Raw genomic sequence first — 24,534 nt, forward strand, 5'->3', positions numbered from 1 at the left:
CTCTAGTGATCCTCCCCCCCTACACACACACATACTTGTGGGAAAGTCGTAAAAAACACCTCCTCCCTTAGGCTCATTACCACGCCACAGACATGTTTTTTTTGTGCTGTTGTTGGGTTATTAAACGCGGGTGCTGAAGTCTCACTCTCCCTTACTCTAACACGCTATAGCTGGCACCAGGCTGGGGGATGGTGGTCAGAGGCAGGGTGTAAACAGGCGATTTGATGTGTCGTTGGCATGACGAATGCCCACTGGTATGATGTTGCGAATGGGAATCTGTCACACTCACTTTGTGCTCAAAATTGTTCTTTTTCCTCCACTGTCAGAACGTGAGCCATGTGGCTATGTGGCTCTCTATCTCTTTCTTTCTCTTTCTCTCTCTCTCTCTCTCTTTGCTCAGACACCCCCCAAGAACACACACACACACACACACTTTTAGTCACCACACAAAGAGCCATGGAACGTATGGCCCGTGTTTTTCCGTTCTCCACTGCCCGGCGTCTCCGACCGCTCAGATGACGTGGACCACATGGGCGCTGACCCCCCAGCCTACGGGTTTCCACTACGGCTGTAGAGAGCTCCTCTCCGCTCCGCCCCCTCACTGATCCTCCCCAGTAGCACTGACCACAGGCATGACTCAAAACATACTCCGCCGTTAACCCACTGACATCACGCCGCCACGCTTGAGAAATAATAAAGTAAAAAAACTAATGACATGAGCAGGCGCCCGCTGTGTGGCGTGTCCTCGCTGAGGTTTAGAGCAGCAGGGCTTTGTCAGCTTGTCATTTCTTTCAGTGGCGATGAGGCAATAAAGTAGACTCATTTAATGAGAAAGACTCAATTGAATAACTTTAACTAGCTTTTACATTTTTTTTTAAAAGTTATATGTTTGGGTCTTTCTAGCCTTTATTTGAAAGGACAGTGGAAACTGGACAGGAAATGAAAGGGAGAGAGAGAGAGAGAGAAAGAGAGAGAGTGAGAGAGATGGCGTGTGGGTAAATGACCTCAAGTCCAACTAGAACCTGGGTCCCTGTGGGCACCGAGGTTATGTGGTGTAGCATACCGACGCAACTGCCGCACTATGCCAACAACCTCTTACTTTTCATATGCAGCAGTAGAGAACCAAACACATCTCAGCCTGATCCTCCTTCAGGGCTGGTTCTGCGCTGCTACACTAAACACTAAAACTGACTCCAGCTGTGAAGGCTACACGAAGCGCTACTGGAGAGCCATTCGTTTCTTCTAATATCTATGAGTCACTCCAGGAAGCCTTGCTATGAGATCTTACACAACTGAAGGGGCTGCAAGACTGTACCCAGGCTGGACTGAACCAGAGCTTCCCCTGGGGCCCCTGCCCTGGGTGATGTGTGGAGGAGCGTGGGCCCCTCTCTGCTGCTCGGCTCCATATTAGCGCCATGTTAAGTTTGCATTTGTAAATGTGCAGACCCCCCCTTCACTCCACCCCAACCTCCGCACCAGCATCTCCTGTGCTGGGAGGAGTGCCTGCAGGCTTCGCTTAGCTTCGCTTGGCTTCCCACCCCCTCCTCTCTCACTCATTGTCCTCTCCAGACCCGCTGTTCCCTGCGTATCCATTGGAGAAAGAGGAAAGAATTTTTTAAAAAAGGCGAGCGATGACAAACTTCCTCTCCCAGGGCAGTGTTTACACTCCCTTCCTCCAGCCCCAGAGAGTCACGGTAACCGTCGCCAAGATACCGCACCACATCAATCGTGGTAGCTCATCTATTTCCAGATGGCAGAAGCTATATCTGCTGAGACTTGGGATGGGTTGGTTTCTCGACGGGCTATTGACTTGCGGTGGCATAAGGGCTCATCGCTAAATACGCCTGGTAGGAAGGGGGGGGGGGGGGCACCATGGATTCCCAAATAAACAGTAACAAGGGCAAAGAATGTTTTACTTGTGTGCTGTTTGATGTTACACCCTAATTTGCTGTCGGACTGTTTGTTCTTACTTGGACACTTGTAAAGTTTGCGAGCCTGGGTGATGTCCCCTTTACTCAGCCTGGTCCTCTGGCCAATGGGTGGCCGGACGCCGTTCACATCGTAGCGGGGCAGGATGGTGTCCAGAAAAATCCCTCTGCGTCGAAGTAAGAAACACAAAGAGAAGGAGAAAGAAATTTAGGTTATAGTGAAACATACAACAGATTATTCATGTAACCATAGCTGAAAATAGCAAAAGCACATGTCCTCAACAGTAATTCTCAAGAACCACTAGAATTTGGCAGTGAGTGTATTTCTTGAGCCAGGAAGCAGAATAATTATATTCTATCAATCAGCACACACCATTGGTGAAGAACTACGTGGCAGTATGCTTATTTATCTGAAATTTTATCTCTTGCTTTTTTTGGCACCGTTTATGCACCCATAAACACAAGCATGCACACACACGCACACACACGCACACACGCATGCACGCACACACACGCGCACACACACACACACACACACACACACACACACACTTCACAGCTGTGCTAGCAGATAAGGACGCTGGCAGCAATATCTCAACAGGTATCAGCACCTGCTCCGAGAAGGCGGCCATTATTCACCAAGGCATTGTGGACTACGGTGACTGCCTGCCTGCCAGCCAGAGCTGGACACAACAGGCCCCAGATTTGTTTGTGTTCGTCTGGCGAAGGCAGCTGCCTGGGCGAGGGGCCAGCGGCCGCTATCTGCCACGGCAGCCGTAGCATCTCTGAGCGGCGTGGAGCTAAAACACCCGAACGCTATCTGTGACAGGAAAAGGGCTGAACCCCAGCTGACAAGAGCCAAAACTCAAGCTGCCACCACCACACCATTACAAAAAAACAAAACAATTAATATGCTTCTTAAGAGAACCTTTTAAAAACTCAAAAGCAATGGGTTTACAACAATAACAACATCGACAACAACAAATTGGTTGAGTTTCAATGCAACTGTTCTCTCAGGCTCTCGCTGGCTTGCCTCTCTAGAGCATTAGTAATAGCTTACAGAAAGAGATGAGGGCAGAGACTCTCTGTGCTGGGAACGTTCTGTCAAGCAGTGGGAGGGCTGGATGTAGGATGCCAAAAAGACAAGAAGTGGTACATCAGACTTCCTCTTAAATCGTAAGTCACACAATAGGAGGACCTGACCAAGTCATCAACCCAATTTTCACAAGACTTTGTGAAAACAGTGACATAACACCGGACATAACAATAACAAGGACCCAAAGACGCAATGCAAGATTTAAAATCCCCCAAATTACAAATAAAGTTCGTCATCGATCAGACTCCTTGAGGAGTTTGAGGTGGAGAGGAGGTCAGGCTGAGGAGTTTTGATGTCAGCACTGACCTCATGTTAGTGTGCATAGATTCTGGCTCTTGTGCGCAACCCAGTTTCAGATTAAACAGAGTAATTAATCAGCGTTTGTTTGGCTTACAAGCATTGCAACACTGAGTACAGCGTCCAAGGCAGAGGAGGGCTGAAACACTAGCCATCCAACATGCTTCCGACTATACAGATCTGGCTCAATTCACAATGGTGGTTGGTCAGGGAAAAACCCTGCTTTCTCTGCACCAGGCTTTTTTCACTTGACACTTTCTTTTGCAAGTTTATCGTTGCCCCTTTATTTCTTTCTCTCTTTCTTTCTTTCCCCTCTCGCCTGACAGCGAGCAAAGCCTTGCTCCCCTGGCCGTTCCCATGGTGACAGCCCCGACAACGGCCGGCATATGCAAACAGAAGCGGCCTGAGCTAACAGCGCGGGAGATCCGCCGCCGCCGCCGCCTTTCTCCAGCCTGCTTCCCGAGCAGAGCCGCCTCCAGAGCCCCCGACGCTGGCTACCACGACACCCGCTCTCTGCTCCGGTGTCAGCGGGGACAAAGCCTGCACTAGTAGCTCTTTATTTGCCTTGGCCTGGCTCCATGCACCAGTCCTGAAAAATGCCCCAGAAGGGGTGGTTCGAGGGTGAGGGGGGGCAAGAGAATTGATGGGGGGTGGGGGGGGGGGCTTGGGTGTGAGTGATTGGAGGGGGATTGGAGGGGGTGGTCGACAGGCAAAGAGCTCGGGTAACATGCCCCGAGACAAAATGTACGCAGGGCTCCCGCAGTTGTCCCCCAGAGACACTTCAAAACGTGAAGGCAGGCCATGAAATCTTCTCAACAACGGCCCGAGACCAAAGGGCCCGGCTTCCCACGGAGATTTACAGTAGAGAGCGCTCTTCAAACACACAGGGGGCTGATGGGAAAAAAAAAGAAAAAAGAGAGGAGAGCAGAAGAGAGGGGTGATGTGTGCGTGTGTGTGTGTGTGTGTGCGTGTGTGTGTTGACAGGTAGATCAGCCAATCGGCACCCTCCCCTGCACAGGGCAAAAACGTGAGCCGGATCCCAAACATCACAGCGACTTGAGAGACGAAAAAAAAAACCCAACAAAGGCAGCCTTGTGCTGATGAAGAGATCTGAAAACATAAAACATGCGCCCATTTTCTCACACACAAAAAAATAATAATCATGAAAGAAAAGAAAATAAATCAGTTCCATTTCGCTGCCAAACCAGTCACGCAATCTCACACCCAAAAGCAAACAAGAGCCAGAGGACTTGGAAGAGGCAATTCGACAACAATGACACAGACAAGTACATTCTTAAATCCGGGGAGAGGCAGGCAAAAGCAGACAGCTCTTTATTTTGTCCAAACCCATCTTCAATCAATCAACACCCCCCCCCCCCACCCTTCACTGCATTCAGTTAAGCCAGTCGGACAACAAATATGGAGAAAGGCAGACCGGCACAGAAGCCAAGTGGACAGTGCCAAGCCAGCGTCGGCCTCCCGGTGCAAAGGAGAGAAGAATATTCCCCTCTCCACTTCCCCAGAGCTCACTGCCACGATTGCATGGTGGTTTATTTAGGAGGCTGTCCAGACAGGGAGGCTGCAACAGGGAAGCATGGAGTATGGAGCGGAATGAAGGAGAGAGAGAGAGAGAGAGAGAGAGAGAGAGAGAGAGAGAGAGAGAGAGAGAGAAACAATTAAGTTGAGAAATAGGGACAAACAGAAATAGTATGAAAGGGAGAGATTGAAAGATAGTGAGAGAGAGAGAAAGAGAGATACATGTAGGAGCAAGAGGGAGCAGAGGAACAGCTGGTTCTCATATTAGAGCTGTGTAGTAGTGATCCTGGCCTGGCTGTCCTTCACTGTCTCTCTCTTCTCTCTGCCTCCCTCTCTCTCCTTATCACTCTCTCTTTTCCTTCTCTCTCTTCTACTCTGTTTCCCTTCCCTTCTCTCTCCCCCTCTCTCCCCCTCTCTCTCTCTCTCACACTCTCTCTCTCTGTCTCCCTAGGTTTCCCTCTGCCTGACTGCCTGCACTCGCGTGTGCCTGAGCTCATGTTACTGTCACACAGGGGAGCTGCGCTCTGGCTGAGTCCCTGGCCCGAGACACAACACATGGAGTGGCCCCGCGTCCCGGCCTGGCCCTCGCGTCCCGGCCAGAGCCCTGAGTAGTCACTCTGATTTAACAGCAACCCCCGCTGCGCTCCGCCGCCGAGACCAAAACGCGCTCCAACCCCCCGGCCTCCGATGTCAGGAAGGCTAAAGCTCACACTGAGATGTTTCCTCCTCCACCATCGTTCCTCTTGCTCCCTCTCTCTCTCTCTCTCTCTCCACCAGCGTTCCTCTCGCTTCCTTCCGCTCTCTCTCTCTCTCTTGCTCTCTCTCCACCCCCCCCTCTCTCTCCTCATCATTCCTCTCTTTCTCTTTATCATTCCTCTCACTCTCTCACTCAATCCAGAGAGAGAGAGAAAGTCCCAAGAAAGTGTCCTCCTAGTGCTTCCATGCCAAAAAAAAGAGAGTGAAAAAGTGAGAGGCAGAGAGCAGAACAGTAAATACCAAAATAGGCCTGCGTCCTGTAATGCTTCCGCTCACTAGCATAGGCCTCAGATACTCCTCCTTTAACACCAAAGTACAGCTTGCCGTATGGAGTGACAGCCTCACATCTCCTGGGAGTTCCAGCAAAAGACAGCGTGTAATAAGTGGCCTAGTCCGAGAACGAGGTCAGTTGGCACTTAAATTGCACCTCCCTAAAACGGACAAAACACTCAACCGCCTTGCTTGGTTGAGAGGAAGGCTACAGTTCTGTCAAACCATTTTGTCCCGGACACATTCTAGAACAGCACAGTGGTCTCTAACTGAAGTTGTGAGATTTGAGAAGTTATATTTTCTAGTCGGTCAGGTATTGTATTGAGTTCAACTGCCTGATAGTTGTATGGCAACATTTGTGTGTTTCGACTTCATTTGTGGCTTGTACTGAATAGTAAAACAGTGAAACATTCCTGAAAAACAACTGACACGTGCTGCGGCAACATAAACTGGACAGCCAGAGAGGATTGCGAGTGACTGTTTATCCTCCGTAAAATCAACACTACACCCTTCTGCACGGTTGGTATGCAGTGCCTGATGCTATGAGCAAACTGGAGGGACAGAAAGCGGTGGCTGAAAACATCTAAGCTGTTTGGCCATCTGTTCTCACTCTTTTTACTCATGTTGGGGTCACTAAGAAGTAGCGGACTTTTCTACAGTGTTTAGGGTATCTAATCCACCTCATTCATGAAACCGGAAATCCGTCCAATTTTCATCTTCCATTCATTCTGTTTACATTATAACTTAGAGCAGTCTCAGCAGACGAATTAGAATACGCTTTTACTTATATTTCTTTTGAAAAGTTGACAATTTTTCACTCAAAAAGGATATGATATATGACTGACAGAGAAACATAAATGTTTGCTTTTACATGGCTTGGGATACGTCAAGCACTGCTTTGGCCGGAAATAGAATGGATATATTTCTGGATATTGAGGTGTCATGGCGATGCCCATTGTTGGCTGGAGAATATTGTGGATAAGCAGGAGACTCTACCACAATGTGAATGAGTTTGGATCAAAGCAAAAGATATATAATAGGCAGCGGACACTACCATAATGAGCAGGAGTTTGGACAAAAGTTATCTAATAAGCAGCAGACTCCATCATAGTGTGAAGGGTTTTGGTATAGGTCGACATAAAAGCTATGTAACAAGCAGCGGACTTCACCATGCTGTACAGACGTTTGGGTCGAATAAATCTAATTAGCAGCAGACTCAATCACAGTATGCAGGAGTTGGTGTCCAACAAGTATCTTTTTCAAAGGTTTTAAAAAGCTTTCAAACAGCTTTTCATTTTCTTGGAATTCCCTGTGAACATTTGGGAACTCAAACAAATGTACAGACATTACTTAAATCGCATCATTTGGAATGTTTACACAAAAATGTCCACATTTTTCAGTTCAAAGTAAATGTGTTCGCCTCAAACGTTTGCCTTTGTCAAAGTTCCTCAAATCAGATGCCACCTTGGCTTAAACAAGTTGCCATGACGTTGATTAAACAGAGATGGCTGGCCAGAGGTTTTCTATGAAGGTGGTAAGCTGGTTATTAAGTTCAATGACAATCGACAGTCGACACAATTACTGAAACAACTCCAATCTGATGGCTTCAGCCAACCATCTCCAGTGCTAGTCACTGGGAGGTAGTACTATTTTGTTGTTGGAGTAGAGAGAGCAGGCCTTGTGAAGTTGAGAGCTGTGTATGCTCCACCATGTGACCAGCTTTTACGAGGCTTGAAACGACAGCCACCTCGGGCCTGAGCCAAATAAAATGCCCCTGGATCAGGCCAGCGATGATCAAAAGCCTCTTCAAAGGGTCGCTCTTCTGCGGTGTAATGAGGCAGCTGACGGCATGAAAAAGGGCCTCGTTTTTATAAGAAGCCGCGCCTCAGCAAGAGGGGACCTGATTGCACATACAACAGCAAGCTGGAGTGACTGGGGGTGGGGGGGTGGGTGGGTGACGGCTGGTGCTTGTTACAGCCCAATCACAGGATCGATGCGAAGGTTTCGCTGGCACGTCGCCATGGTTTTGCGGAGGGGCTAATTGAAACGGGCTGCGTGGGCATGGGCTGCTTTTGCAGCGGGCCGAAATGGCCTGGCTGCTTTCGCCTGGACGCTCTCGCCAATCATGCTGCGCCCGCCAAGTCCTGCGCTAACAACCCCCACCCCCCCCATCCCATCGCTCCCCCCTCAACAACAATCTGAGCTGCACGTGGAGAAGGACAATGGATGATTGTGAAAGCTCAGCAAGAACAAGAGAATGTGAGCGAGAGAGAGAATGAGAGAATGAAAGAGAGAGAGCAAATTAAAGAGAAAGAGAGAGAGGGAGAGAGAAAAAAAGAGAGAGATGCTCCAATAACGCTATCAGCCTCTGGATTCGCTGACGCCACTTCCCAAGGTGACCTGCACTTCCACCCCCACACCAGCCGACAGCAATCAGAGTAAGCCACAAAGACACTCAATGTGTGCTTCTTCGACCCAACCTTGGGGCTGAGTAAGCTATACGACAGTTGCGGTTGCAGCATGCCATAAAAAAGTGGAAATGTGCCTTCTTAAGGGATTTCGGCAGTGCAGAGTCGGAGCGAAAAATGTGCAAGACATTACCGTGGGGCGTTTCCTGTAAACATGTGTGAGTTTACACCCGTAAATCATTTTCCCAAAGAAAACAACAACATCCCCCCAGCAAAACAATTGGAGGAGGAGGAAGAAAAAAAGCTTGCCATACAATAAGCACTTTAATACTTTCTCTTTAAGTACCTCTAAGTACTAAGCATCTCTGAGCCGCTATAAGTAAGGGAAAACCGACACCATGTCAAAACAAAGGTCATCTATTGGTTTAGCACCACCTACAGTATTTTTCCATTGCGTACCCCAAAGTCGAATTAACTAGATCGTTAATGTCTCCTTGCTTGAAGAAACATATATCCAGTGTGTCCATTTACTCTCCCCACATTGATTTCACAGGTCTCAGATTAACATGTAGCCTGGAAGCAGCCCAATCTAAATAAATCTCTGTGCTTGCATTTTGGAACTAGAGCAAGGCTAAAAGACCTGTACTTTAGCAGCTGCCATTCTGATTTTCCCCCTGCCTTTCCTTTCTCTGAATCTGGTCCTTTAAAACTTTTATGTGGTGGTCAGACCATTGGAACCGTGTTCTTGAAGTTCCCCCAGTGTTCCTTGAAAATCCCAAAGTCCCTTCTGTCGGTGAGGGTTGTGTAAGAGCTCTCTCTTGGGCAGGTGGAACGTCTACAGAGCTTGCTCTGCATTTGGGCAGAAGACAAGATTCTGTTGCCTCCGGGCGTTAACATGTCAGCTAACCGCTAATCAGTTAGCTGACGTAGGAAATATGGAATATGGAAAACTACCCATCATTTTGTTGAGCAGGATCAACTTGTAAGGGTGAGATTGTGTGGAATGAAATGGCCTAACAATACCTGATTCATAGCAGATGGTATGAAGACTAGCTCATACCTGCTTGTTCTTGTTTTGATACTCTCATCTGAAGTCTAGTTGTTAAACTAGCAGTAATACTACTGTACAGTAATGCTACCTCGAGCTACATTCGGCTGTGAGGGTGAGTAAGGCATATTCTAGAGGAGAGTTGCTCAGCGTGTTCTCGGAGGATGCTGATGTTTAAGGATCGGCGTGAGAGCTCTGAGCAGAATGAGTCTTCCTGGCCGAGTGCCTTACCTTGAGAACGTGTTCCGGGCGTAGTGCATGATGCTGTCAAAGTCATATGTCTCCCCGAGGGAGTCCACCTCACCAGGCTCCATCTTCAAGAAGTTATACTCCTGCCCTGAGAAAGTCAACCAACCACACACACACACACACACACACACACACACACACACACACACACACACACACACACACACACACACACACACACACACACACAGAATGTTTCAGACCATCTAGTCACCTTTCCACATGGAAAAATGAAGGACATGACATATGATTCACACACCGCAACCCAACCCAATGGCCTAATTCATTACATAAAACGGAAGTAGGCCATGACAAGTCAGTTCATGACCAGCAAGCACAGAGTGTCATCAATCCAGAAACAGTGTATAATCCTATTTCCTGCTATTCTGTCGGAAACCAAACTAGCTCAAAGTCATCCAGTGTCATTACCAAGAGAATTGCAGATTAGGCTGTCAGTAACTCTACTGTGTGAATCATCAATTTATACATATGAACTGTATTGCACATCTGCAGCTCTGTACTGGATATCCTTCTTTATTTTGAGACAGTTGGTATCACTGTAAGCCCTGGAATTTGATCGTGTCATTCGGTTGCAAAATCTAATTGGGTTGAGCCGGGACTTGGCTGTGAAATTGCCAGGCAGGTTCCGGCCAAAGCCTGCTTATAAATGATTCACCTGCAGGTAACGAATACAGCGGCAGAGAGAGAGGGAAAGAGAGACGGAGAGAGAGAAAAGAAAGGGAGGGATAGAGAAAGAAAAAAGGGAGGGGGTGGATAGCAAGCAGATAGACTGGACTCAATTCTCAGAGCAGAGGCTGGCATCTTTGCCACTACCCGCCTTTGTTAAGAAAAACTCATTCTCTCTCCGCACAGCTGTTGACCTGGGTGACTTCCGTCTCTGTCTCGCTGCAGATGGCACAGCGATGCCCGCCGCTGCCAGGAGCTCAGTTGGAAACAGTTGGCGTTTCACACCGCTGCCGGCTATAATGAGCTCGGCAGGATTGGTGACTGGCATCTCTCTCTCACCCAATTTGACATGCCACTGACTTATTGGGAGGCTGTGCTGCAGGCCTTTAAATGGTAGAGTTGCTTTGACATGATCACAGATTGTGTTACTGAATGGTGGCGGTGGTGGTGGTTGGTGAGGCGAAGGGGGAAGTGGGGTGCCGGTGTCGGTGTCGGCTTACCTGGTTGAATGTTGTCCCGGATGATGCTGACGTGCTCGTCGCGGTCCGGCCGCGTGTGCTCGTGCCAGAAGCCAATCACGTGACCCAACTCGTGCACCACGATGCCGAACTTGTCGCAGTTCTTGCCAATGGAGATAGCCTGGGGGCCTCCGCCCCGACGGCCCACATACGAACAGCACCTGCGGGGGGAGGAGGGAGAGAATGAGGAGGGGGGACAAAAGTGGGTGGACTTATTGAAGGCCCAGTGAACAACGACAACTAGTGGCTACTATCATGACCCCCATGCCCCCCCCCCCCCCCCCCCAATTGATCCAAAGAGTCAACACACAATGCCCTGGAGGACCTTGTGTACTTTCAAACTCACTCACTCACGTTGCTTATATAACCAGGTAAAGTCAGGGAGAGAAACAAACAGAGAGGTAGGAACCAGTAAGAGGTCATGCATATCGACTCCACTCGTATCTATAACACAGATATAGACATATAATAAACATAGACATAGAGCAGAAATAGGTATAGCAAGACGGATAGAATATTTGCTATTAGTCAGGAGACGTCACCGTAATCTAAAGAAATGTTCACAAACGTCTAGATATACTGTAGGGGCAGCGACACAGGCAACACAGACACATTAAACACATTCCACAACTCCACAGTGTAATGTTGGTCTCCATCTGCCAGAGGTAAGAGAGTTCTCTCTCACTTTCTCTCTCCGCTATCTCTCTCTCTCACACACATCAAAAGGTCACTGTTGGAGCTCACTTTAACAGCACTGACAAACACAAACATACACAGACACACAAGCATATGTGCACACACACGCACACACACACACACGCACACACACGCACACAGACACACACAGACACACACAGACACACACAGAAACACACAGAAACACGCCAGCACACATGCCAGTGTATACACATAGCCATGCACGCTCAAACACACAACCAGATGCCTGCACACACACAAACACGCGCACACACACACACACACACTCCAGGCCTGTGTAAGCCCAACAGGCCGCTCTCTAATTACCGAGAGCCCACAGCCAGCGACTGCAGAGACTTGCCTTGAACTTTGCACAGGACAGATGGGGGCCTTGCTGAGTGTGCATCAGACAGGGCCCTTAGCTAACCGCTCCTCCCTGCCTCCCTGCCCGCCCGCCCGCCCGCTCGGCTGCCTGCCTGCCTGCCTGCCTGCCTGCCTGCCTGCCTGCCTGCCTGCCTGCCTGCGTGGATAAAGCCCCCCCTGTTCCCTGGGCGGCCAATCACCCCGGCTAAAAATGACCGGGCATGCCGTAGTGGGAAAAAAGGACAGCCTTGTTGTTTCATGCACCTGGGCTTTGGCTATTCCCTCCAGTAGTCCCAGTTCCCAGTGCTTTCAGAGCGCATGCTGTTGTAATGTATGTTTTATCACGAACAGAGGAATTAGATTAAGAGGGGATTTTTCTTCCATGACATGATTTGTTTGATTTGACTGATCCATTCTGACTGACGTAACTATGATGTGAGTTTCTTTCTCTCTCTCTGTCTGTCTCTCTCTTTCTCTTTGTGGAAAAGAAAGCAAAGTGAAAAAGATGGAGTGAGGGCTCGGTGGGGTCTAAGTGAGCCCATTGAAGCTTCAGTCTCTCTCCTGTGGGGCGGAGGTGAGGGGGGGTGAGGGGTTCTTCCTGGCGAACCGAGAGGCCATGTGCGACACGAGTACCCAAGCGCGGAGCTGGGCAGGCTGGGCAGACAGGCTGGGAGCTCTGATCCATGGAGCCAGCCGCGTTCGCTCTACGAGCCTGAAAGGGCCGCTTTCACTCTGGCCTGGCAAGGCGGGGGGATTGTGGGGGGGAGGGGGGGGCAGAATTACTACGACTCAGTGGACGACGTGTCCAGCATGAGCAAAGACTGGAGCATGGTGGACGGAAGTGCATGGAAAAGCACTTAGGCGGTAAATCAGGGGGCCTGTCGGAAGAGAGGGGGAAATAAAAAAGATGCGGCTACGTGGGGAGGGATGAGCAAGCCCCGAATCTCCACAATCCGCCATCCCCCGACATTCCTCAGTCAGAGGAACGCAACCATGCAAAAAGACACACAATAAAACATACGCAAGCACACAAAACTATCTGGCAATAGATCGCGCACACACACACACACACACACACATACACAAACACAAACACACACACACAAACACAAACACACACGCGTAAGTTGCTCCACTCACCCACACGGCCGGTAGGTGAAAACGATGTAGCTCTCCTCCTGCGTCCTCTCAATGAATGTCACGCAGGTGTGCTTCTCCCAGTGACGCATGGCCTGCCGGAAGATGGCCCGCTGGCTGCCTGAGAGAGGGGCACACACACACACACACACATACACACACACACACACACACAGACACACACAAACACACACACACACACACACACACACATGGACACACACAGATGAGACATGAGTGATGGCTACATTCAGCCAAGCCTTCACAGACACGCTCCCATCTTTCCTCCCAGGAATAGCTCTTCAGCAGAGTGCATCAGCCCTGCCGACCTGCTCGGCGACAGGAGCACGGAGTGTATAGACCGTGGCCATCTCTGATGGAAATGTGCTCTTTAGGGGGAATCCATCACCACATTTGGACAGGTATGAAATTAATGATGAAGTGGCTAGTCCTGACCACTGGTTACAGAAAAAGGGGGAGCGTACCTATGTTCCCCACATTCCCCACAGATGCACATCTGTAGATAGTTTATAGGGGACCATCTCAGTAGAGTCTGGCCAACAAAGTAATACTCCAGAGGTCAAAAGCCTGTAAATGTTCATCTGATACTCGACATATCCACAGGTTTATGACCGCCAGCGAGCTCTATCTGGGTGAAGAAGGCGCAAGCCGACATGCTTTGCTATGCTTCTAGTCCTTCAAAATAAAGGCCTTTTATTTTTCAAAACCTTTGACTATTTTATGGCAAAATCCTTATTTATGTCATCATTTTTTCATTTTTCCTGTTTTCTGAAACCTATCTAGGCACTCTGCCTTTCGCGAGGAGCAGGGGAGAGGCATGATCGAGTTGGAGAGATGATTCACGTGTTTGCTCAGGATCGGCAGTCACCTCAAGGGACTCGCAAAGCGGCCTTTCCCATTTCACAACTCTGAATTAAAAACAAAAGGCCCTCCTCACATTGTGTCACACTTTGTTTGGGTTAATAGAAACGGACAAAAAGGACCCCATTATTCAAGAGGAGATTAACACTCATGACCAGCATGTAGTGTTTCAATTTTCTTTTATCTAGTCATGGTCGAAAGAATAACAAGAGGCTGGCGATCCAGGGAAGAAGACAAATATAATACATGCTTGGAGGGCATGACAGCACATGCTGGACCACAGCGTCTAAATGGGCTTTTTAATCTCTTTATTCTCATGTTGAGATACATCTGCCTGCCCTACGAGATGGTGTGACTCATTTCCTTTGCTTTTGTGCATGTTCATAAATCCTTGAGTGCTTGGCAAGAATTTCGCCTCACGTTGCTGTGGGTCGTGGCCTGAGTAATTGAAGGAACTTATTCACTCGACTCAGATTAGGGTCAGAAGCGCTCACGAATGGAAGTATCAGACACCCCCCCATGAGCGCGTACACACACACACACACACACACACACACACACACACACTGCATGCCTTCTTGCAGATTAAGTAACAAATGTTCATCAAAAAAAAATCATAAACACACTATATACTGTAGCTTATAGCTTATACTTGACCAGCACTACCCAAGCAATCTCTTTTTTTCTCTCTTTCTTTCTCTCTGTCTCTCTCTCACAAACACATACACAGAGGCATGACATGGTGCAATCCATTTGTCCAATGTGCTCGCCTTACAAGTAGTAAGTTGTCCGAAAAACAGAAAGTTACGCAAAATTACGTCCCCTAAACTCGTCTGACCAGCAGCGATCTCGCACAAGTCAAATTGTGTGATCCAGTTGTACGTGGGGCTCTTCTTAAAAGTAGGAGGATAACAGACAAACAGTCGGGCAAAATTACGCGACAGCACACCTAAGGTCGTCTGACTAGAAGCAGTGTCATAAAATCAGAGGAGCCCCAGTTGACGGCGTCTTAACTAAACTAAAGATGGCTGCGCTGCGTTTACTGTAATTAGCAGTGCTCTTTCACTCTTCTTTTTACCGCCTAGCAAATCTCAATGTCCATGTCAATTACTCGTACACATTGCAATGCCTTGGGGGTACATGTACGTTACGTTGTCTTGTTTTGCATGGTGTAATGTGTTATTTATCCATTGGTGTTGGTAAAAGTGGCTAGCAATGTTTTGATGAAAACAAACGCTGCCGCAACGGGAGGCGCCCATTGGCTTTCTGACTTGTTGCGTTGCGATGAACGTAAATGCAAACCGGAATGCATACAGCTTGGTCTCACAAGGAAGTTACGACATTTCACTAGTTACGGGTTGTGACAAGCCGTCAGCATGTACAAATGGAACGCACAATTAGATCCCTTTAGGTTCAAAGAGCACACTGATTCTTACCACTAAAGTTGCCACTGATCACGTACGGAATGACCCCCTCTGGCCACACCCTCTCAGGCCTGGAGGTCGCCGCCCTTTTCCTGCGGTGAGAGCCTGGTGTGTCTGGCACCGTCCTCGTCTCACTGGCAGGCGAACCTGTCATTCACATTACAAAGCAAACAACATGGCTAGGTTACATCTGTCCCAGGAAATCTGGCACTCCAATAAGTCCCTGTGAAAGTACAATGAAACTACACAAAAACATGTTTTAGCTTTGCTAAAGGAATGCAATAACATATGCAATAACATATCGACATTAATCATTTCCGCACAAACACACACAAAAAAGATAAAGTTTTGTGGATTCATAAAGAGGATGGCATGGCCAGGCTGAGGTCTGGCCATACAGAGCTCTGTAAAAGTAGCTTAGAATTTTTTGTTTTTTGTGCTGAAAATGTGCAGCTGTTCCCCTTGACTGACTCCGCCACACCCATGACTGGGTCAACGGAGGTTTTTTTTTTTTCAGAATGTTTCAGTAGAATCTGCTCCCAATCTCCCTGCTAAAGCCTTCCTGCTGGGTTTTGGAGACCAGGTGGTGGTCTGGAGAACACTGGAGCCAAGAGAAGCTGGGAACATGTCTGATGGAGCAATACATACATACTTATGCTCCTAACATTCACTATCTATAAATAAACTCATAAGCATCTGCTCAGCGTTCGGGTTCAGCTCTGATTAGGAAGAAAACTAATGCGTTCTTCATTCTTTCGAGTTTTCCAGGAAAAATAACTCCGAGGCTCCGAAGAACAACAAACGAGGTGAGCATCTCTTTGGATGAACCTGCTCTCCATATGTGGCTCCCAGCAAACACGAGAGACTAGAAGAAAAAGCTGAACCTCTAATCTCTAATCTCACTCATTTTCCCCACTCACATTAGTTTTCCCGGCCACAAAAAAGAAAGTGTGTCGTGAGTCAGTTGCCCGAGACAATTAACTCTCAGACAGTGTTATTTAGTGATGAACACTGACACGCTAAAGTGGGAGTATAAATATTAAACAGAACTACTTCAGCCTCGGCAGAAGTAGGAAGCAGAAGACTATGGGTATGAGGTTTTTGAGCTTGTTATGGGACTGGAATGCTGACTGCTGAGACGTTGGTTTGTTTATCGGCCAGCAAAATCCATGCAGTGCGTGAGAGAAGAATTCCTCTCTGGCAGGCAGTGCACACACTAAGAGCCCTGCACTAGCAGTGATGGACACAGGCATGAAACCAAAGCATGTCTTTGCATGAGAAAATGCTGTCTCTTGAGAGTTAAATATACACTGTTTTCGAGGAAGCAAAACACTTACGCTGATATGTGAATACTTTGTTAACTTTGTAAAAAAAAAAAATGTCAACCCTAAAATAGTTTCCCAAACCACTGGCCATCATGAGCACTGGAAAAATGCTAAAGGATTCTGGTTTTCCCTTTTTCATGAGGAAACTTGAGGCACTCCATTTCTGTTCATGTACAGTACAGCTGTGGTGCGTTAGGAGGAGGGCGGGGGGTCAAGCCATATACGTGAGGTCAGGACTGGGACTGTAGCGTGCAGCTGCTCTGACCAGCCTATATGGCGCAGAAACAACAATGACGCAGCGCGGGTGTACAGGAAAAGGTTCCCACGCTTGGTTGTTTCAAACAAACACTTGTGCAGAAGGGTTGGGCTTGTGAAGGAGCCTGGTGTTCCCACAAGCACCATAAAGCTACAAGCCTCTGAACACAAACAAAGTTGGAGTTTGGACATTCAATTTGGTGAGAGAATATCAACACACTGTTGTAACCTGAGGAGGAATGGATTCAATTAAGTTTTACTATTGTAGGTTTCCATGGATCAGAATCAGTTGTAGAGAAGTCTGGTACCCGAGTCAGTGTTGTTGAAGATCTGCACAGTCCTTTGGGCTAAGTCCACTATTCGGACCACCTTGAAGCTGCGCATGTCCTCCTCATCCAGGGCAATATCGCCCAGGTAGGCAACTAAAGAGATGGAAAGAGAGGCAGGAGAAGGGTTAAGATTAAGATTAAGATTTAAGATTAAGATTAGGACATTGAAACTGGCATCTTTTGTCAAATATGAGTAACAGTGCTATGTTTTGTTTGTCTTTGGCAAGGGTTACAAAGTGAGGCCTATGTTCACTATTACATCACTCAAGCTTAGAAACAGAAACCGTTGTTTGTCATCTTCAATCTGAGGCTAGGCAGAGAAAACATTCATAATATTAATAAGTTGTTCCCTCAAGACACTGGATACAATGAGAGCAAAAAGCTGTGTTACATTTCCACAAGAGGTTATTTTCATTCAAGACCATCAACTGTAGCCTTCACATGGGGAGACAATAGGAGGTCATATGGCGGCTGAATCTGAAACCTCAAACTCGGTTCCTGAAAGGGTCCTCAGTGGCTACGGTGTCAGCCATTGACACACCAACACACCAAATGGAACGAAATCTGCTGCTCTGCTTTCCAAGACTTGTGTCTCTCCTCACTGAAACCTCCACCACAGACTTCCATCGCCACTCCTGCTGCTTTTTAATCCCTATTCCCATCCCAGTATATATATATATAGTATATAAATAAAAAAAACGACTGCAGAGAAGGTCCTCCAGCCAAACGCTGCTCATCCATTTTTTAAAGCCTTGTCAATCACACCGTATCCAGCCAAGTTCATCATGCGTGCCAGTTTAATTATTCATGTGCCGACAGAGAACTCCATAGGGCCACTCATTTAAGGGCCTGCTCTCAGCCACGGCCGCTAGTCTGCTGCGTACACATGAAACACTGGTGTCTTATGGTGACCTAAATGGAACGTATGCATGCATATGGATAGAGCCTCTAATTATTTGGTCAGGGACTAATTGCAGCTGGGGGAAGAGTGGCAGCTCTTGACTGACGGCTCTAAGCTCCCGAGCGGATATCCTTTGGATCAGCACAACTAATTATAAGGAGCACATGGAGTTAGCAAAGCAATCACAGCCTTACAGATAGGCTGCTTATGAATAAGGGAGAGAGAAGTGTGTGTGTGTGTGTGTGTGTGTGTGTGTGTGTGTGTGTGTGTATGGTGTGTGATGTCTGTGTGTGTGTGTGTGTGTGAGTGCGTGTGTGTGTGTGCAGAGCAGTGCAGAGCTGGCGTTTGTTTGTTTAAGTTTCATTTGAGAGATCTGAGCGGTTACAAAATCCTGAGTTGAGTAACAGACCTCACAGAGCTCTCTGACCAATATACACACATTAAGGTGCACACACAGACACACACACACACACACACACTCTGAAATGGCAGTTATGTGAGCTGATTTGTAGGAAGGCAGCCTGTCTGTCGAGGAACTCACCAGGGGGTGTTCAGCATGAACTGAATTCCATTTTATACCGAGACAGAATCACCAGAGAAATGTCCACATGGCATTCAATTCAACAGAGGGCACATGCCACCACTTAATCAGGTCTTCATTCTGGAAAGTGTTTTTTTTTTTTTGTTAAAGTGGGCAAATCGCGGAACAGCCCTGTGCTGGTAGAACCCCACAGCCGTAGACTCCTTAGGCAAAAAAATCCAACAGTTTAAAAGAGGTAGGGGGGCGATCATTTAGCACAACCGGAGTACAGTGGGGTGCCTCAAATATAGGGCAAGTATTTTAATGAGACCCAAGGGGGAAGAGATCAATTAAGTCCACAGACACTTTTTTATGGAGGAAAAGGGTTTTACAGCCCCATCCCCCCCCCCCACCCCACCCCCTACTGGAGCGCCACTGTGCCAGTGGCAGTGAGGGGAATGGCTGCCGCTGGCGAAGGCAGGAGAGGCAGGCTGCTGGGTTTTTACAGGCACATCAGCATGTGAGGTAGCTAGGGCTCTCGTTACTGCCTAGACACTGTGTTTATGCGTGTGTGTGTGTGTGTGTGTGTGTGTGTGTATGTTTGTGTATGTGTATGTGTATGTGAGTGAGCAAAAGACAGTGAGAATGACTGTGTGTGTGTGTGTGTGTGTGTGTGTGTGTGTGTGTGTGTGTGTGTGTGTGTATAGAGAGGAGTGCACAGACGTGGACTGCATAGACTGTGTTAGAAAAAATTAAGCTGTGTGTGTGTGTGTGTGTGTGTGTGTGTGTGTGTGTGTGTGTGTGTGTGTGTGTGTGAGGGAGGAGGGAGCGGTTGGGGGTGCAGCCCTACTGCCCTGTTCACACACTGCCCCAGGGAAGCAAATGTGTTTGAGCAAGACTTGTAGTTTCCTGCACCGAGGTATGCAGATCACTTCCACTGTCCATGAGTGTGAGAGGCAAATCTGAAAGTCAAACGTCTCCGTGCGAGAGGAGACTACATCTCCTTGTATGTCTACCTCTCAGCCCAGACAGAATGCATAAAATGGTCCCTCAAAGTTAAGATATCTGGACAGCTCTGCACCACGTCTATGAATTAATTCAAGCTGTCCAAATCTGACGGACGGACTCTACCTGAGATGACAGGCTGTCCCCGAAAAAGCAGGAGATGGCCAGACGACAAGGAGGAGAGCTGACTAACTCTGAATTTAAGTGGTACGGACCACCGCAAGGCACAGATCCCCGACTGCCTGCTTCTATTCTGAGTATCGGCTTGTCACAAGAAAAAGCCTCCGAGCTGGAATGATAAAAGCCTAATGATGGAATGCATGTGTCACTTAGACAGGAGTATGAGCATAAAGTGATAATAAAAAGGCAGACATACTGAATGTGAAAGATACAGACACTACAGATCATACAGGTACTAGACACAAGAAAAGAGTGAGAAAAAAAGGACAGATATTTAGTTCTCACAAAGGAGAGCAACATTGGGCTTGAGCCATCTACTGAATCTGCTCTGGAGAAATAGGACTGCTTTTGATTGGTCCAGCACAGCAGAACCCAGTGCAGCTCTCCATTGCTTGTTGACAGCATGGGGGGCAGTAAGACTCTAATGAAAGCTCCCCTGCAAGACCAGGCACGTGCCAACAACAACAACAGCTCAGAATATGCCAAAGGAGAGAGGAGAGGAGTGCAGGGGGTCCTCTAATTTGCGCTCCTATGGCTAACTGAGACCAGGGGGGAGGGCAGTGTGTGTGTGTGTGTGTGTGTGTGTGGGGGGGGGGGGTTGCTATTGCATTCCTGTGACACATAGCGCATCATTCATGAATCAGGAGGAGGAGACACAGTGGAGGGGACGCAGCGCCAGCCACCAGATGTCCTGGGGCCTTAATGCACACGCACACGCATACGCATACGCGCACACACACACACACACACACGGACACACACACACACAGAGCTAATGCTGCTGCATGCGGTATGGGACTCAGTCGGCGGCGGTCACGTTTCGCCGGCACATGCGAGTGCTGCACTCCGCTCCACTCAGCGGGCCAAAAGCGATTGTGAAATCATCACGAGCTCACGCTGAAGAAACCTGCAATCGATCGAGGGATTTAGAGCTGAAAGTGCAAGTCATTAAAGGGAGAGCCAAGAGCGCCACTGAAAGGTAGTTTGAAACCTTTTGAAACCCCGTTTGAAACCACACAGCAATACAATGTGACCTTGTTTGTTTGTTTTCTAATGCTGGTTCCAAAGGGCAAAGATTACCCTGCATCCCATACATTGGATGCTCACAAAATGATTTGTGATGGTCCTTCTTGTGTGGCTAAATCTGTTTTGAAGGCCCGCCACTAAGCAACACTATAAATCCCATGTCCAAGAATACCGAGATGGCCCTAATGCCCCGGGCTCGGGGGTCTTGGCCAAGGCCTCTGTGAAAGTCTGGCCTCTTCCCCACCCCTAGTTGAGAGCCAATCATCCACAACCATTTTGGGTGCAAGTCCTTTAATCCAGCGTATAATTGTTCCCCCTGACCAGAGGCCAAGATCGAGGGGAGGGCGGGCAGACAAACAAGCCCACTGCAGGATCTCCACGGCACCCCGGCTTTCACAGTTGTCCTGGCGACAACGTGGCAGGGTGTTTTGTTATTATCGGGAAGTCTCGGAGGGGATCCCAAATAAATCCCCTTGTCTCCTGGCTCCCATTATCCACGGACAACCAATCCCGAGATGGACGCAAAATGGAGCACGGACAGTGATCGTGGGCAAAAGGGAGAAAGTGGAATCAAACAGGCCACCCGTAGCTTGGAGCATGCCGATGATCAAATTGAAGAGACAATGGGGGTGAACTAATGAACTCCATCAGATGTTTCCAGATAAGATGGCCCCACGGCAAAAAATAACAAGAGCAGTGCTTTAGAAGATCTAATAAAGGCGCTAAATGGCAGATGGGCAGTTGGCATCGGCTCGCAAGTATGCCTGGTCGCTGTCCAGATTACATTCATTAAATAGAATTTCAACAGCTGCAACTTAGCCTCTTGAGGTAAAGGAGTTTTATAGGAACTGAAGTAAAAACTGAGGAATTTGAGTTAGTCAAACCACCAAATCCCAATGGTTTATTTTTGTTTTGTTTTCACAAGGTGTTTCTGTGTTTATTGTCAAACACTAAGAAGTTTGTTCAGAAACCTGCCTGCAGGAGGAATGGAATTGAAAATAAAAGTAAATAAAAAACTCATTAAACATAATGAACAACTGACATGAGATGAGATTTAGCTTGCATTGGTCCTAAATAGAACCTTTCTAAGACAAAACAGCAGAACTGTCTGGAAACCAGGCCAGCGAGCGCCCGCATGCTGACTGTCTGAGGGGGGCTTTCCCCTACAGCAGGGATGACCTCACACACCTCATTCCATCTCATCTCATCTCATCAGCCTGACCAGATAGGGGCCAGGAAGACACGAGTCCTCTGCGGAGGCATTTGATTGACTGGGCTTTGTGTCTGATATAATTCCCCCCCCCTTTAACCCGCCCCGCCCCGGTACACCCCCATGCCGTCGCCACGGCAGTCATACACACAGGCCGGGCTGTTTGGATAATCTTAACCAGTCTAATCCTCCATCTCATTGAACTGCTGCTCATCTTTCCGCTATCGCCGCCACACGCATGCAATCACACACAAACAAACACACACACACACACACACACACACACACACACACACTCCAACACAAAGACCGACACATGCATGCACACACACAGACACAGGAGGCTGTTGTTCTTTCGTTTACCAACACTCCTCCACACAGACACACAAACACAGATAGATAGACTCGTACACACACACACACACCCACACATCATACTCCATCCATACAGTCCTGGTCAGATAATGCAGCAGGGACCATACTGGAAGAAAGCCTCATTGTTTTCTTACAGCATCACTAGACCATGGAGGTTTTTGTTACAGAACTCGATGATGATGGACATCTGTGTCCCTAGCATATACTATCTACACAAGGATGACATTCTTCTAGAGGCCATAGTCATGTCTCAACAGAAGATAGCATGAGGACAACAAAAACACAGTTTAGCCTTTGGGTGGGATACCTTCCCCACGGCTGCTGCAACGTCTGGAAGTGACAAACAAGGGACGTCCAGACAGCCCTCTCACTCTAACCACCACCAACACAGCAGCGGCATAACGAGGGTCTGGGCGTTAAATAGGAGGTCTAGACAGGGCCAGAGGGTGGGTGCCACCCCTCCTGTCTCCAGCGCCAGCCCAACCTTGAGACTGTAGTTGAGGAGTGGAAAAACACAGCCACAGGGTTCGGACTCCCATGTCGCTTGTGTTTCTGTGTGTGTGTGTGTGTGTGTGTGTGTGTGTGTGTGTGTGCCTGCGTGTTTATGTAGTGTGTGTTGGTGTGTCTGTGGGGAGGGTCTGTTTGTGGGTTGACCACGCATGACAATGACACGGCCACGCCTTTCACTGTTGGGTCTTTTCGCTGAGACAGACCTGAAATTTACATTCAAATTGAAGGGCTGTGTCAGTGTCACGGGCTTGGACTGATTAGCACTTATGGTAGTTTCAGCAGGGATTACTCCTGCAGTCCTAGTCTGTGCACACAAACAGATGACTACACATCTCACATACTGTATGCACAAAGTTTATTTTTGAAGTTTCTTTGCCAATCATATCACACCCCAAGGTACCCTAGGGGGTAAATTAGGTAGAGTTTGGTAGGACTCTGGTGAAGCGGGAGTCTTGTAAAGTCTTGCTCGACAACCCAACCCCCCCCCACCCCCACCACATCTTGTAAAAACAATCCCAGCTGTTACCGCCTCAGCAAATGCCTACCTAGATATTTCCTTAGACTGCAATTTGAACCCGAGGCAGTTGAAGACGAGGAAAACACAAACACATATCCATCGGTGTTCAACAGCGGGACCTTTTCAAAGGTATCTCACCATATAATCTAGGGAACCGTTCGGGATTAGCCTTAGGCTAAACCCCAGGAATCAAAGGGGTGATTATTTTCCTATAAGTGGTGTGCAGTTTCTGACCACACTCAGGGCCCCAGACAACATAAGTGAGAGCTGGAGGGAGAGCTAAAGCGGTCAGCTCCGTCACAGAGGGCATAAAGGACTTGTCTGGTGGAGCCAAGGAGACTGTCGTTGGTCATTTCGCAACCCAAGTTCCCGAGTGCTCCTTTTGACATCTTTGACAGGTACTTGTTGAGTTGAAGAAAAAAACAAAAACAAGTACTATTTATGTGGCTACACCAAGAACTAATTTAAAAAAAAAATATAAAAGAAATATTATTGTATGTAACAAATCTTTATATAATGAGGATCTATCTATCTATCTATCTGCAAGTTCATATGGGTTTTGCAAACTGAACCATAAAACACCACAGTCACACAATCTTTAATGCAAAGACTCCCTCTCTCACACACAAATTCACACACACACACACACACACACAAACACCCTCATCTACCTGAGCTAAATGGAAGTGGTTGTTTTGGAGGTGGCCTAAGGTCAGATGGGTTGCTGTGGTCAGCTAAACTGAAACAGCCCAATTACTCTTTGGACAAAGCCCCTTTCACACAAATGGTTAACACACACACACACACACACACGCACACACACACACACACACACACACACACACACACACACACACACACACACACACACACACACACACACACACACACACCTTCTTGAATTTAAACCATCATTAACATTAAAAGCATTTCTGGTACACTTCTCCAGCAGAATACAAATGAATCTGTGAAATCTTTTGAAGAACTCACAGATAGCTGATCTTTAACTGTTGCTCTTACAACAAGCCGATAAGCCAAATTGAGTGAGAAAATGAAGTCGGAGGGTTTTTTCTCTCTTTTGCTTGC

At 47.9% G+C, this 24,534-nt stretch overlaps 2 protein-coding genes across 2 annotated transcripts in view; one reads left to right on the plus strand and one right to left on the minus strand.

The window, feature by feature from the left end:
- The window catches only part of LOC121714755 (oxysterol-binding protein 2-like), a 765,489-nt gene that overhangs the window by 354,073 nt on the left and 386,882 nt on the right, over positions 1-24,534 (plus strand). The window lies entirely within an intron of this gene.
- bmp1a (bone morphogenetic protein 1a) overlaps positions 1-24,534 on the minus strand; it is a 46,194-nt gene that overhangs the window by 14,211 nt on the left and 7,449 nt on the right. Inside the window, exons 2-7 of the mRNA XM_042099780.1 lie at positions 17,184-17,297; positions 15,308-15,442; positions 12,993-13,110; positions 10,776-10,954; positions 9,571-9,676; positions 1,971-2,095 (exon numbers count right to left, since the gene is read on the minus strand). Of these exons, the coding sequence (XP_041955714.1) occupies positions 1,971-2,095; positions 9,571-9,676; positions 10,776-10,954; positions 12,993-13,110; positions 15,308-15,442; positions 17,184-17,297 (777 nt within the window). The remainder of the gene's footprint in view (positions 1-1,970; positions 2,096-9,570; positions 9,677-10,775; positions 10,955-12,992; positions 13,111-15,307; positions 15,443-17,183; positions 17,298-24,534) is intronic.

The sequence above is a fragment of the Alosa sapidissima genome, chromosome 8, assembly GCF_018492685.1.
Source record: "Alosa sapidissima isolate fAloSap1 chromosome 8, fAloSap1.pri, whole genome shotgun sequence".
NCBI classification, from domain to species: domain Eukaryota; kingdom Metazoa; phylum Chordata; class Actinopteri; order Clupeiformes; family Clupeidae; genus Alosa; species Alosa sapidissima.